The sequence below is a fragment of the Hyperolius riggenbachi genome, chromosome 2, assembly GCF_040937935.1.
Source record: "Hyperolius riggenbachi isolate aHypRig1 chromosome 2, aHypRig1.pri, whole genome shotgun sequence".
Taxonomy (NCBI): domain Eukaryota; kingdom Metazoa; phylum Chordata; class Amphibia; order Anura; family Hyperoliidae; genus Hyperolius; species Hyperolius riggenbachi.
This window is the reverse complement of record NC_090647.1, coordinates 287,749,488-287,764,451: the sequence shown is the minus strand read 5'-3', so window position 1 is coordinate 287,764,451 and position 14,964 is coordinate 287,749,488. Positions and strand designations below refer to the sequence as shown.

At 41.3% G+C, this 14,964-nt stretch overlaps 1 protein-coding gene across 15 annotated transcripts in view; it reads right to left on the bottom strand.

Moving 5' to 3' along the window:
- Nucleotides 1–14,964, bottom strand: part of ADGRB2 (adhesion G protein-coupled receptor B2) — a 751,710-nt gene that overhangs the window by 219,047 nt on the left and 517,699 nt on the right. For 13 of the 15 annotated variants that reach the window (XM_068268896.1, XM_068268901.1, XM_068268898.1 and 10 more), the window contains 4 exons: nucleotides 6,589–6,753; nucleotides 4,214–4,378; nucleotides 1,969–2,070; nucleotides 1,596–1,702 (listed from right to left, as the gene is read on the bottom strand). In XM_068268896.1, coding sequence (XP_068124997.1) covers nucleotides 1,596–1,702; nucleotides 1,969–2,070; nucleotides 4,214–4,378; nucleotides 6,589–6,753 — 539 coding nt within the window. The remainder of the gene's footprint in view (nucleotides 1–1,595; nucleotides 1,703–1,968; nucleotides 2,071–4,213; nucleotides 4,379–6,588; nucleotides 6,754–14,964) is intronic. The other 2 variants (XM_068268905.1, XM_068268908.1) reach the window with 2 other exon arrangements.

Below are 14,964 nucleotides of genomic sequence, written 5' to 3'. Positions count from 1 at the left end.
GCAAACAAGAAAATAACTTAAAATAGTTTTGAAGGTACTTTTCTACTTATTTTTTGGAACTTTTCAATGCAATGCAAAGTCCTGAAAAGTAATTCTGAATAAAAGATGAAAAATGATCTCCTACGAGAACACTCAGGAGAAAAAGTGAATTGAATAAGGGCCTCACGTCCATATGCAATGAACATTTTCTCCTCAGCTTTCTCCTAGGAGATAATCTTTAATCTTTTGTTTAATATTTTTTTCAGCATTTGACAATTTCAAAAGTTACAAAAAGTAGTTGAAAAAGTACTATCAGAATGAGTATTTTCTTGTTTGCTGGTGATTTAAAGAGACACTGTAACATCAAAAAGTTCCCCTGGGGGGTACTCACCTCGGGAGGGTGAAGCCTCAGGGTCCCAGTGAGGCTTCCCACGCTGTCCTCTGTGCCACAGGAGTCTCGCTGCAGCCCTCCGAACAGCGGCCCGACAAATCCGTCAGCTTGTTCAATATTTACCTTTTCAGGCTCCAGCGGGGGCGCTGTTGCAGCTTTCGGCTCCAAAGTAGACGGAAATACCCAATCTCAGTCGGGTCCGCTGTACTGCGCAGGCGCCGGAGACTTGCGCCTACACAGTAGAGCAGACCCGACGGCGATTGGGTATTTCAGCCTATTTCGGAGCAGAGAGCCGCCACAGCGCCTGCACAGGAGCCGGGAAGGTAAATATTTACATCGCCGCTGTTCAGAGGGCTGCAGCGAGACCCCCAAGGGACGGAGGACGGAGTGGGAAGCCTCGTTGGGACCCTGAGGCTTCCCCCTCCCAAAGTGAGTACCCCCCAGTGGAACTTTTTGATGTTACAGGTTTTCTTTAAAAGGCATTTTATTGACAATTTTCGAAAATATCACCAAGGATAAAACCAATGAGAAAAACTGAATTGCATATGGGCCCCAGGCCCTTATTAAATTCACTTTTTCTCCTAATTGATATTTGCAGACCCTATTAATAAAATGCCTTTAAGCCACCAGGAAGCAAGGCAATAGTAATAATAATGTTGAGAGTTGTTGACAGTTCATTTTCTTATACTTTTTGATACTTTTTCAATTGCAGAGTGCTGGATACTTATTTTAAACAGAAGATGAAAAATGATCCCATAGGAGAAAACTTAGGAGAAAAAGGACTATTCAATCCACTTTTTCTCCCAAGTTTTCTCCCTAGGTGATAATGTTTTATCTCCTGATAACTTTTCAGCCTCCTGCAATTGAAAAAGTTCCAAAAAGTGGATAAAAAGCACTGTCAAAATTGTTCTGAGTAATTTCTTGCTTGCTGATTGCTTAAAGGGCATTTTATTGTCAAGGTGTTAAAATATCAATTAGGAGAAAACATAGGGAAAAAAGTGATTTTAATAATGGCCCCAAAGAGATTTCCTAACACTGTAAGTGTCATGGGAAGACAACAACCCATCATCCTACCTACAACAACGTGAATGCAACAGGGTGCATTCCATAAGCCAAAACCAAACAACAATAGTCATGATAGACTGCTGTAGAGAATCTTAAAGTAACCTTATAAACACAAAGTAACACAGTAAGCAAAGGAGTAAGAAAGAAACTTTGTAATTACTGCAATGTGAAGGTATTTGTAGTCATGGGAAATGCAACGCGCAAAACTTGGAGGACTCCAGTAGGCATTCCCCTGGGGATTCAGCAGACAGCGCCGGCTTGCCGAACCTGCAAGAACACAAAAACTAAAGTGTGAGACAGAGAAGAGATCAAAATATAACAAAAATAGCAAAGAATAATGATAAGCAAAACAAATATACAAAGAGAAAATAAACTTACACTTTGAAACAGTGAATGAAGAAAGCTGAAGAATTAATGAGGAATGGATAATGTAACAGGAATGAAAACATGGTTAAAAAAAATAGTCATAAAGACTTGAGGTTAATAGGCAAAGAGATAATAAAAGAGACAGCTTATGATCAAGTGAAACTGACCTGTGGCATTCGGAGGACATTTGTTGTAAACAACTTCGCCCGCGGCTGCTTTCTTCCAGGTCATGGACATGACATATTCATCTTTGCACATCTCATGTAATGCTGTGAGGAAAGGATGCAGCAACATGAAATAACCCAATACAAAGCCAGCTAGAGGCTGCCAACCCACCCCAATGTGATTTTACAGCTATCGTTAGCCTGAAAGGGAAGATCTCACAGTTTCTAGTCATATTATATACCTTGTGTTTCGCACAGGGATGTGATGTATAGATCATTCTGGCCTTCCTATGGTAACCTCAGAATACACGGTTTAATATGTATAAATAGCACACCGTGACCTTTCTCGGAAACACGAACACTCATTACTATTCCCTTATTGTACACTCACTAGCCTGTCAGCAAGAGCCCACGGAGAGAAAGAAGGCATGCTGAGAGGATGAAAGGAGCACAACAGAAGAATAAAGAAACAAGGACAGAAAGAAAGTGCAGAGAACAAAAAGAAAAGTGCAAAAGACCTGATGCAGAGAGAACAGCGGATGCGTACAAGTGCAGAGAGAGAGAGAGAGAGAGATGGCGGACAGAAGGTGCAGTCAGGACAGAGTCAAAGCAAGACTGGGGAGAGTAGAAGGTGCACAAAGGAGATTTTGTGGCAGTTCATATTTAATAGCCCATGCTGGAAGTTTTGTAACTACTAGTGTACAATTTCAAAAAAACAACATTTATATTATTTTAGTTATGAATAGGGAATGTTGGATACTACAGTATTTAAAACAGCAACAGACAGCAATCCACAGCAACCTATCTGGAAACGTATTTTACCGGCATGGTTATGCAAACCCAGCTGATTTATCATTGGTTGCCATGGGTAACTGCACAAAACTGGAGAAAATAATGAATTAAATGACCATGGGTGACAACTCAATAAATATAGAAAACGGTTTCAAGCACAACGTCAGTCTTTGTATCCATTCTGCATAAACAAGAGAAAAAAGATTGAGCACCTGATAAGTACCAACAATACATCTGCTGTTGTTCTGGGTTTGCAGTGCTGTTATCTGTGGCTAGCTCTAGTCCCCTGTTGATTGTTTAACTGTAGCCAGCCCCCTAATGATAAATCCTCTTCCTAAAGCCTGGTACACACAATGCACTTTCCCATCAGATAGATGGGTCGAATAATTTCCGACAGGAAGGAAAAACGATCGGAAATCCGACGGATCTGTCAGAAATTATCTATTGACCAATCTATCTGATGGGAAATTGCATGGTGTGTACCAGGCATTACACCGAACCGTAACTTCCCACCCAACACTAACCCTTTTCTAATGCCTAATTATGACCCCCTACCCCTAACACTCTATCCTGAATACTATATCCAGCTTCTACCCTGAATAGTAACCTCATCCTGATGCCTAACCTTTATAATATAAATGTAATAGCTAACACATTAACTTCCCCCTTTTCCTAAACCTTTGCAGCTTTGCCTAACCCTAATCAATAGCCCTAACCACTACTCACCTTTTCACCTGTTTTTTTCTGCTTCAGTGTCCAGTGCTTTATATTTACTCCTGTAGCTGAAAAATTACCACAGGGCCACATCATTTCCGTGGCAGGTGCCTGGTGAGACTATGGTGCCCAAACAGAGTACCAGTAACTCAATGCTATCGGCTACTCATGCCAGTCATTCTGCTTTCACTCAGGGTACCAGCATTGATCACAATATAATCGTTTCTTCATAATGTTTTGTAGATTTGTAATTAGTAATAGCTGTAATTTACAACATTTCTCATGTGACCTTTCCCTACAAAAAACAGTTTTGCCAATTTTTCATAAAAAATAAAATACAAAATGGTGGTACATTTTATAATGCCTTATTGAGGTAGCATGTTTTCAGAAGAATTCACAGTTTCATCAAAATTAAATATGTGTTACTAAAAAATTCTCATATTTGCAAAAATGTTGACACAGCAAAAATGGCCGTATTCCCTCAATTCTACTCACAATAAGGCTTTTGTAGTATGTCCAAAGAGCTGGTCTGTGCTTCCAAGGAGCAAGGAATAAAGTATTGCCAAAATACAGTACAATATTGGAATGGTTGCTGGGGATTTCTGCACATGATTGCTTTTGCTATTCTGATACATATGGACTTGTCTGAGAGTGTGTGATGTTGTGTGCGTGAAGCAAGCCCTGAAGTCTGCATAATGGGCATGTCTGCTTAGCACATACAGCAGATGCAGTGATTGGATACCTGGGCACTTCTTTTCATTGCACGTCCTGACCTCGTCCCCGGAGCCCTCGCACGGGTATCCTTGCAATCCTGTTCCCTGACACATCCGGTAGCGACGCTGCCAGCCACTGTCACATGTTTTGGAGCACAAGCTCCAATGATTCCACGGGCCCCATTTTCCATCAGCTAGAGAGTGTGAGGGGCAGGAAGCAGAGGAAAGTGTAAAGAGGAGCAGGATCAAGAAGGATTTCAAGAGAGGATATGGCACAGGAAAGTTAGAAAGGGCAATAGGGTAGAAAATAGAGAAAGTAGTAAAATGTGCAAAACGAAGACAAATAAAAACAAAAATCAGGAAAAAGGCAGGCTTTAACTTAAAACTGAACTGAATTGAAAATAAATGTCATGTGTAAAGTGAAGAAGCAAAGGATTAGGTAATAATGCCAAAATAAATAAAAATGTGAATTTAATAATGAAAATAAAGTAGAACTCTAGCTTGGATAGAGTGATAAAGGACTAGATCCTCTGTAAGGTATTTTTTTGCTGTCTTTCACTACCAATTTATTTAGAGGCTTGCAAGCTCTCCATGCCAATTTATTTTAGCACATTTTTTATTGCTTACTTGTTATATTTCCTTGCTTCTCATTAGTACTTCTGTAATGTGTATTTAAGGCCACTTGTCACTAAGTGGTCGTGTGAAACAATAACAGAGGACTTTTGCTTTCAGTTTCTATATTTTCTGCTAGTAGAGAAGGAGATCAAAGCATTCCAAGAATCTACAACACAACGAGTCCTGCCGACTGAGGTCAAAGGCAGTGCACTTATCTACTTATCTCAAGTGAAATAACTCTATTGAACCTGCTAATGGGTTAAAGAAGTTACCTGTTGTCAATGACTTGTCAGGAAGTGAATGAATATTGCCAATGGCAGTATTAACAGCAATAAAAAAAACACTTTTCTATGGCATCATGAGAAAGTTATAAGGTTTACCAGTCACTCATTGATGCTGGTGTTATTGTTTAAAAATAGTCACTCACTTCCTGTTACCATTGACACAACAAGTGAAGGGAAATTTATTCAACAAGGATGTAGACAGCAATATAAGCTAAACAGTAATCTTAAACCTTCCTCACAGTATCCAGACCTAGATTAAAATAAAAACTTTGGCCATAGATCTGCTTAAAGAGAGTTGAATGATTTGAAATGTGGGTGAAAGTAGGAGCACACAGAAAGCTGTACATTTGGAGAGTGTAACTCAAATCTTAACATTCAGCTCTACCTAACTTTGATGATACGTGATGGCTAAGATAAACCTTTTATGTTCCATTTTTACTCTATGGTATGTTCGTTATGCTTGTATAAGTTTAGATATGCTCTATAGTAGTGTCCAGAATTAGCTGTCTTTCCTTTGGGGACTATAGACAGAGAATGCAGAATCTATTTATAACTTCATGCAGAAGAAAATCCCAGAAGTGTGTGCCCAACTGGCGTGGTTACTGTACAGGCATCTATTACTATATGAAAAAATAATACGCTACTCTATTGGTTGTTGGCATTTGCCAGTAAATCTGCTAGAGATTGGAGTCATGGGCATGACGCCACAATAAGAGCACTCTGAAAGATACTGCAAGTGCTCTGTACCTGTAGTAGCCTCATGAATATCATATAGACCTAAACTAGCATTACTGACCCAGATTGATGCTACTGCTCTACACAGTACTGAAAAGCAGAGTTGGACCACAAGACTAGAAAAAAAATAAAGTAAAAAAGAAACAGGATAGGAGGAGATGACCTGATCTGAAAATACGATGGCTTTTCAGAAGCAAAACAACAATAGAAAGACACAAGAGGGAACTGGATGAACATGTAAGAAATATGGTTTAAGGGGAAAGAGAGAGCGGAAGGCACAAGATGAATGATAAGAGAGCAGTTAATGTTAGATTATGAGAGTAGAAAAAAAAAAGATAACAAGATAAAGATAGAAGGAAAAGCTATAAAGTGGTTTACAAAAAACAGGCTAGAGAATAAGAGATGAGCTACCTATTTTTCAGCGAGAAAAAGGCAGATTGTTAATTACGTTAATAATTTTAAAAAGGGATTAAGTATCTGACATAAAATGATTGCAGGTTGAAATAAAGCTAGGAACTGTCTGACTCTTATTGAGCATACAAGCCTGCTGCTTACACAGTTCAATTACTATACTGAAGACTGTAATGCAAATCTAACGTCCTACCAATGATGTATTTCTGCTAAACTTCTAAAAGTGACTACGAGGGCCATAAGTCAATGCACTTCTGCCTCACTAGAGTTAAGCAAACTTCAGGCACATTCATAACTGATATACTAACATGTTGGCAGCTTTTAGCGGTAACACGGCCTCGGCCCTAATTTTGGATTACCTTGACATTCCGGATTATTGCACTCCCTAGTGTCCATTTGCTGTCCCTTACACTCAGCTCCAGCTTGGCTTGTGTTGCTGCACTTTCTACTTCTTTGTTGGGTCCCATTGGAGCACGTCACTGAACATCTTCCCCATGGGCCCCAGTCCAGCCATATCCCCTCCACTGAACAGAAAGAAAGAGAGAGAGAAGGAGAGACAGAGAGAGAAAAGCTGAATGAATTTAACCGTCTCGGACAAACAAGCCAGCTGTGTCTTCTTACCATTGGAAATAAAGGCGCATATGCTGTAGACAATAAATAATATTTAGTGTGCAATTTGCCTCCACTATGTGGAACCTCGTAAAACGCATCTAAAGTGAGAAATCTTCTACCCTCAGAGGGGACATCCTTTGACAAGGACAGAAGGAGGAAGCAACCTCTCACGTGTATGAGATGAATTAATCATGGGCACATACTGTAGGTAGCCAGTGATAGATTGGGTCAGAGTTCTGGAACACTGGCTTTTAACCTATTTTGACTGCTATGTAAGGAATTCATTGCCCTGTGCTGCTCCTCTGAATGCACATGTCTTGATACAAATGATAGAATCCAATGTCTGGAGACCAAGATACTTGGCCTGTGATTTAGTCAGTAACAATAGAAAGCCAGGGAAAGTGACAGCAGAATATGTTTATCCCACCCAGTAGTCTGCCTTTTTCCAACATGTTTTACAATGACTGCTTTCACTTTTTTTAGCGGTTTCTTATCTGAATGGAGACAGGGTCACTTGAAAATACCACTGAGTGTTGCTGATGATATATCAGATATTTCCTTAATAGAGAACTTTAGTTTGTGTGATTATTTTTGCTATGCATATGGAACTGAAGCTTGTATTGGTCAGCCCATCATCACCGCCTGCATTTCTGTTTTTGTGAACAGAAAGCAGTAGGTGAGAGAAGCAAGAAATATAACAGAGAGGTAAAACTACACTAAATAGTAAATTAGGAGAGTGCCAGATAGTTAGTGAGCACTACTACACACTTACATTTCAGAGGATGGAAAGCAGCAACAGCAAGTGGGCACATGACCAGCCTTTAATTCTATTGCACACACTGCTGACCGTCTGCCTCCCTCTCATTGTAATTTACCTATTGTGTTTGGTCAGAGCATGCATGCTGATGCACACAACCATATATAAAGTACAAAAGATGTAATCTATACACCCTATTGGTCATTGTGAATACCGATCAGCACCTCTACCATTGGCATGCTACACTAAATAGGGCTGCTCTCGTGTTGAGAATCAATGGGTCTGATTTACTCATTTGCAGAGATCCCCAAGCAACTCCAGTGGAGGTATTATAAGTGATCCAGCAAACCCGGACTGCATTAAAGGTTACCCGACCCATGGCAAAGGTAACTAAGGCAAGCACAGAGGTAAGTACATGCTGGATCCACCTACCTCTGTATATTGTAAATTCCTCTTTTTGTCCTCCCCTCCTCCCAGTCCCCATAATCATAATCGCCTTGAAAAATTGGCTAAAATACAATTTTAAGACAGGAAGAGGCAGGCTAGCTGTGATGCTCCCTCCTTTCACCTTCCTATTACCTCCTCTCAAGAACAGTGGGTCAGATTTATCAAAGCATTACTGACAGTTTTTTCTTCTAAAACAGTTCTAACCAGCAGGGGAACTGTTCTGCACAATAATAAGAAACTTCTTAAAGGAATACTATCAATACCCAAGTGTTCTAAAATGACAATGTGCAAATAATGTCTAAGTAGCTGTGTAAACATTTTCCTACTTTTCATGTTAAATATCAGAGGCAAAAGCTGTAATTTATTGAGGGTAAGATTTAGCTATATTGGGACAAATCAATTGCAGAAGGGGTGTCTGCTTCAATGCACAGCCAGAGTTGCATATCAGACTACAGAAAGCAAATATCAAACATATCAAACTCTGAAAGCAAAAACAGTATGAAAAGCTGTGACAATTAGTTACATTTCCTCTGCTCTCTACAGATACTTCAGTCAGAAACACAGGACACAGCAGCTGCAGCTGTTCTCTCTGTCACACACAGAGTTACACATAGAGTTAACTGATGAAGTGTGAGGGGAATTTCCCCTCTCCTCATGGCTCAGTCTGCCGTCAGTTTTGGCGTCAGTAAAGTTTGAAAGTATTTTGATAACAGTAAACAAAGAAGTTGCTACTAAAATGTATACACCAGTACTTAGCAGCACTTCCCAAACAATTCCTGTGCCAATTGAAAAAAATATGTGAATCGATAGTATTCCTTTAAATCCTACTGAATAGCAGCAGTTTAGTGTGAATTTCTAGAACTTAACTACAGTTAAGAAAAGTGCAAATCCGTCCCTAAACTGTTTCAGATTAAGAAGCAGTTCTACAGATTGTGCAGCAGTGCAGGCTAGACATGATTTGTAAAGGGCTCCTCCACCCTTCTGAATTCCTCACTGCTGCTATCAATACAGCAGATGTATTGGTCACCTCAGAAACAGAAATTTCCCTCACACACTGCACTATTTGAGAGACCTCCCTAACTCCTGCCATTTTACAATACAGTTTTAGAAGGAAACTAGTTATTTCTTAAAATGTCTGAGACAGTTCTGCATGGCTTTCCAAAAACCTACCAATATTTTGTCTCAGACACTCTGGATATGCGTCCCCCTGTGAGTGGGGTGAGTAAGAAGAGGAAATGGGAGGGTGATAGGAGGGAACATTACCACACGTCTGCCTCATCCTGCCTGAAATTTTAACGTTAGCCCAAAGGCTAATTCCACACCAGGACGTTGCGTTAGAGGGGGCGTTAAGGTCGCATAACGTCCCCCTAACTCAACGCCTGGTGGTGCTGGATCTGGACGTCAGAGTGAGCCGCGTTGTGCAGCTCACTCTGGTGTCAGTGATGCCGTGATGCGCACTCTTGTGCGCATGCGGCATCACGTGGTCCCGCCGGCCAATCGCCGCACAGAGCGGCTGCTCCAGGAAGTAAACACTGCACGTCATAACGTGCAGTGCATATTAATTAGCCATGTGCCTGGCCGCTCTCCGCTCCTCCCCAACATTACTGAGCATGTGCAAGCAGTCTAACGCGGCTCAGCCGCGTCCAAAGTACTGCATGCAGTACGTTGTCTTGTGACGCAGCGTTACAATGTAACGCAACGTCCGCACTGTGAACAGCCCCATTGATTTTTCATTACTGTGCGGTGGGCTGCGTTACAGGCTGCTCTTACGTGCGCCTGTAACGTCCCACTGTGAAACCAGCCAAAGTCTTATTTTTCAATGAGTGATTACGGAGGCTGGAGGGAATGAATAGAAGAAAAGACAATACACAAAGGTTTGTGGATCCAGCATGTCTTCTATTAAGTGATTATGTTTGCCACTCTCACACTGACATGGCACCAGGGCCCCTGAACATGAAAGCCCCACACAGCACCCTCCTTTATTTGGTGAATGAACTCTTTATTAATGCCATAAAGGTAATAATCACCTCTGTATTGCTTTGAATAGTTGTAATCAATGCAGTGAACCTGAGGTGAAAATAAACTGATGAGATAAACAAATGTATCTATCCTTCTACTTTTAAAAATTACCTTTTTTAGTTCTCCCATGGTTTTATTTTATGTTTAAACATTACACTGTATATTTAATGTTTTATCTCTGCCCAGTAGCAGTCTATAAAGTGTCCCAGAGCTAAAATATATGAACTATTGATCTTATTTATCTGTCCTCTACTCTCAGAATTTGTTCTTGGAAGGAAAAAGTTTTATGTCTGTAATTCCTTATCAGTGAGGGATACATTATTATCAAAAAAAAATTCCCACAAGAGAGAAACTGTCACTTGCATGCCTGAAGGTTAACTTTTTTTAAGCAGGAAAAAACAGCCTAGTTTGCACTGTACATACACATGCTTATCTCATCAAGTCACATATCATTATAGGTACCCTTTAAAGGGAACCCAGAGGAAAGAGGGATATGGAGGCTGCCATATTTATTTCCTTGTAAACAATGCCGGTTGACTGGCAGCCCTGTTGATCATCTGGCATAGTGTCTGAGTCAAAACCTTGGAGCAAGCATTGGGCTAATCCAGTAAAACCTGAGTCAGCTGAGTCAGAGTACTTGATCTGCTGCATGCTTGCTCAGGGTCTATGGCTAAAAGTATTAGAGACACAGGATAAGGAGGACTGCCAGGCAACAGGTATTGTTTAAAAGGAAATAAATATGGCAGCTTCCATATACCTCTCACCTCGGGTTCTCTTTAACAAACCATTCGTTTTCCTCTGCTTTTACTGCAGTTACCTCTCAGTGAAAGCAGAATTTACTGGCCAATCAGAATTGCCCAGTACTACGTCCTTTCTCAATGGGAGCTGAAAATTGGCAACTCCAAAACTGAACCTCTACAGGTTTTGAAAGTGGAACACAAAATGCCCAGTTAAATACTGTAGTTTCTCAGGAAATCAGTTTACCATTACAGTGGACTAACAACTGACTGGTAAATAGCAAATGTATTTTAATGTGGGCAGTTATATATATTGCTGCTCCTTCATTGCTCCTTCCACAAGAATGTGCATGGCAAGTGGCAGAGATGTGCATGGGAAAACACTTATGCAGACATGGAAACACAGACTGATTGTAGCCTTATTCTGCATCACAGTAAATCTCTATTGCATCGCCCTTCCACAGAGACAGTGAGAGGTCCAGGAGCAGGAAACAATGACTGAAAGAGGCATGTGCAGATTAGGATAGAACAGGTGATCTATATACTAGTTCCAGGTCAGTTATGTAGAAACAATGGTGGTATAGCTGGGGAAGGGATCAGCATTACAGCCAGGTCTCTACCCCACATACTTAGCGAGCTTTTAGCCAGTAACAATAGAACGCTTTTCAGAAGTCTCTTATCACAGCCTGTGTGAAAGGAATAACTTGTGTATCAGCTCTCTGTAACAAAGTCGGAGATTTGTTGCAGAACTGTACCATGTGGATAGGTGCCACTTCCCTGCCATAATTCACGGAGGAATGATTTACTGTTTGTTTCTGCCCTGCCCACACACACTGCTTTCTCACAGATCCTATGAGAACAGCTGAAATTACTAACCACTCTACGCAATAACCCAGATTTTCAACCTGGCTTAACTTCAGGGTGGCTCAAGGAATGTGGGCTCCCTCGAGATGTTAGAATCCTAGACTTGGTTGGCCACAGAGATTCCACATTGAGGGAGATCTATAACATGGTCAGAATGGATAATGGGCTGTGGAGCTGTTCCAGGTCAGGAGCTACCTTTCCAAACATAAGGATAATATAAGTAAAATCATAAATATTTATGAAAAGTGTTTTCTTCATTCGAGGGTGGGGAAGGGAATGACAGCAAATTTATATTTTTTTCTTGACAGTTGTCAAACTGATCCTCTACCTAAGTTCTGTAGAAGCTGGGAACAAGACCTAAATCATATCCAAAACTTGGATTGGGGAGCAGTATTCCAGGAAATTTGGACCCCCAGCTATACCTCATTTCAACTTGTTAATTATAAACTCATGACGAGATGGTACTTCACACCCTCTAAGATGGCTAAATTTAAAGGCGGAAATGGGAACTGTTGGAGATGTCTTACCGCGTTTGGTTCATATATGCATATGTGGTGGTCGTGCCCGGTTATACAGAACTTTTGGAGAGAGATAGGAGATTTCATTAACCTTCCTTCCCCTTTTCATCCCAGTACCGCACTGTTGAGTTGCATGGAACCTGACCGCTTTAGACATGCAAATAAACTAGTAATCCCTGCAGCAATTGTGGCCAGGAAACTTATAGCAAAACTCTGGAAGAACCCCGAAGCTCCCAGTATGGAAGAGTGGATATGGATGATGTCAGATTTTTTGCAAGGTGGCGAGGGCAGTGTAGAAGATGCTGGCACCAACAAACAAATGGAGGAATGGAAAATTGCATGGGAAAAAATAAGTAACATATAATATGTAGTTAAGTATTTGAAGTGGAGGGGATGAGGAGAAAAGAACCAAATAACCACTATATTACCAACTGAAATTGTAAGGATAAATGGATGGATGAATGTGCAGATGCATGGATATATGTTGAAGTATAGAAGGCACTTATATGAATGTGTATGAATGGTGAAATAAGAGTAATTGCTTTGCTTCTCAGCTTAGATATGTGACCTGTTTGTGCATGAGGCCTGTCCCCTCCATTGGCTTGGTCCGGCCCTGATGGCTCATGCATGGAGGGCATGCCCATAAAATAAGCGGGTGGTCGGAAAGGGATATTAACCACTTAATGTTAAGATGGGTAGGTGGAGTTTGTTTTTTGCTGGTGTTTGTGTTTTTTTTTGTTTTTTCTTACTTTCTTTTTTCTCTTTCTTACTATAATTAGTTTGACCTGAGCCACTGGTGGAATATTTGATATATTGTAGTGATGATGGAGTGAGGGAGGGGGGGAGGAGAGGAAAGAAAATCAAACTATGATGCAGACCTGAGACCCACGTATGATGGCTTCACAGCTGTCACATGGTCATATCTGGGTCACATACCGGCTGAGTTTGAAAACAAAAAAACAAAAAAACAAAAAAAAGAGAACAGCTGAAAGTGAGAGATTTTTCAGCTTCAGAGAAAGGATCTGAAGAGTAGAGTTGGGCCGAACGGTTCGCCGGCGAACGGGGTTCGTGCGAACTTCGGTGGTTCGCGTGCGGGTGCCACAGGCGAACGTTTGCGGAAGTTCGCTTCGCCTGGTTCGCTTGGTTCGCTTGGTTCGCTCTATAAAACAAAAATTTTTTACCCTCCATTTCACTGTCAGCAGACATGTTATTGTCAAACACACTGCTTTCAATGCTATTGAACCCGCCCTTCAAGCTAGGTCTTTTATACCATTTGACTCAGTTGTCTGCCTACACTAATTAGTTATGGGACAGCTGCTACACACTCTGCTAGGGAGATTTTAATTGGTCTCCCTCCACCACTCTCCAACCCTCCAACCCATTCCCTCCTCCCTCCTACCGGAGGGAGGAGGGTCTCTTCTGGCAGGGAATTATACTATTTTAAAAGCCAGTATACATCATACCATAGCTGGGAATCGAACCCAGATCTCACTGTGCAGTGGACACGTCACCCTAAGCACTGTACCACTACAGTAGTAAGTGAAGCTAGCCTAAAATGTACCATTAATGCTCAATGCAATAGAACCATTAGGTTGCTTAAAGGAGAACTGTAGTGAAAGGTATATGGAGGCTACCATATTGATTTCCTTTTAAGCAATACCAGTTACCTGGCTATCCTGCAGATCCTCTGCCTCCAATACTTTTAGCCCTAGACCCTGAACAAGCATGCAGCAGATCTGGTGTTTGACATTTTTGTAAGATCTGACAAGATTAGCTGCATGCTTGTTTGTGATGGGATTCACATGACAGTGGCTGGATAGTGTACTGGTTAAGGGTTCTGCCTTTGACATGGGAGACCAGGGTTCAAATCCTGGCTAGGTCAAGTACCTATTCAGTAAGGAGTTCAAAGCAAGACTCCCTAACACTGCAGGGTGGCCCCTTGAGTGTGTCCCTGTGGCTGCAGCTCTTGAGCGCTTTGAGTCTGACAGGAGAAAAGCGCTATACAAATGTTTGGATTATTATTATTATTACTGCAGCCAAATAGATCAGCAGGGCTGCCAGGCAACTGGTATAGCTTAAAAGGAAATCAATATGGCAGCCTCCATATACCTCTCACTACAGTTCTCCTTTAAGCAACCTAATGGTTCTATTGCATTGAGCATTAATGGTACATTTTAGGCTAGCTTCACTTACTACTGTAGTGGTACAGTGCTTAGGGTGACGTGTCCACTGCACAGTGAGATCTGGGTTCGATTCCCAGCTATGGTATGATGTATACTGGCTTTTAAAATAGTATAATTCCCTGCCAGAAGAGACCCTCCTCCCTCCGGTAGGAGGGAGGAGGGAGACCAATTAAAATCTCCCTAGCAGAGTGTGTAGCAGCTGTCCCATAACTAATTAGTGTAGGTAGGCAAATGGTATAAAGGACCTTGTTTGGAGGAGGGAGGGTGGGCGGGTCCTCCAGCAGTGATGTGTATTTCACTCAATTAGGTGTGGCTCCAGGTATTAGAGCTTTTGAAACATGTTTTCTATCATTTTTCCAGGTTCGCGAACTTTTCGCGAACCGAACCTTTCGCGGAAGTTCGCGAACAGGGTTCGCGAACCTAAAATCGGAGGTTCGGCCCAACTCTACTGAAGAGAGGGACCTGTATTTTATCCCTGTATTTGCATGCTTACACTCACCATTTAGAATGAGCTCTTCCTGTCTTTAATCTCTGTTTACTGTAGAACTGCATGAGCAGAGAGAGACACAGGAACAGCTGATGAGTTATTTACACACTA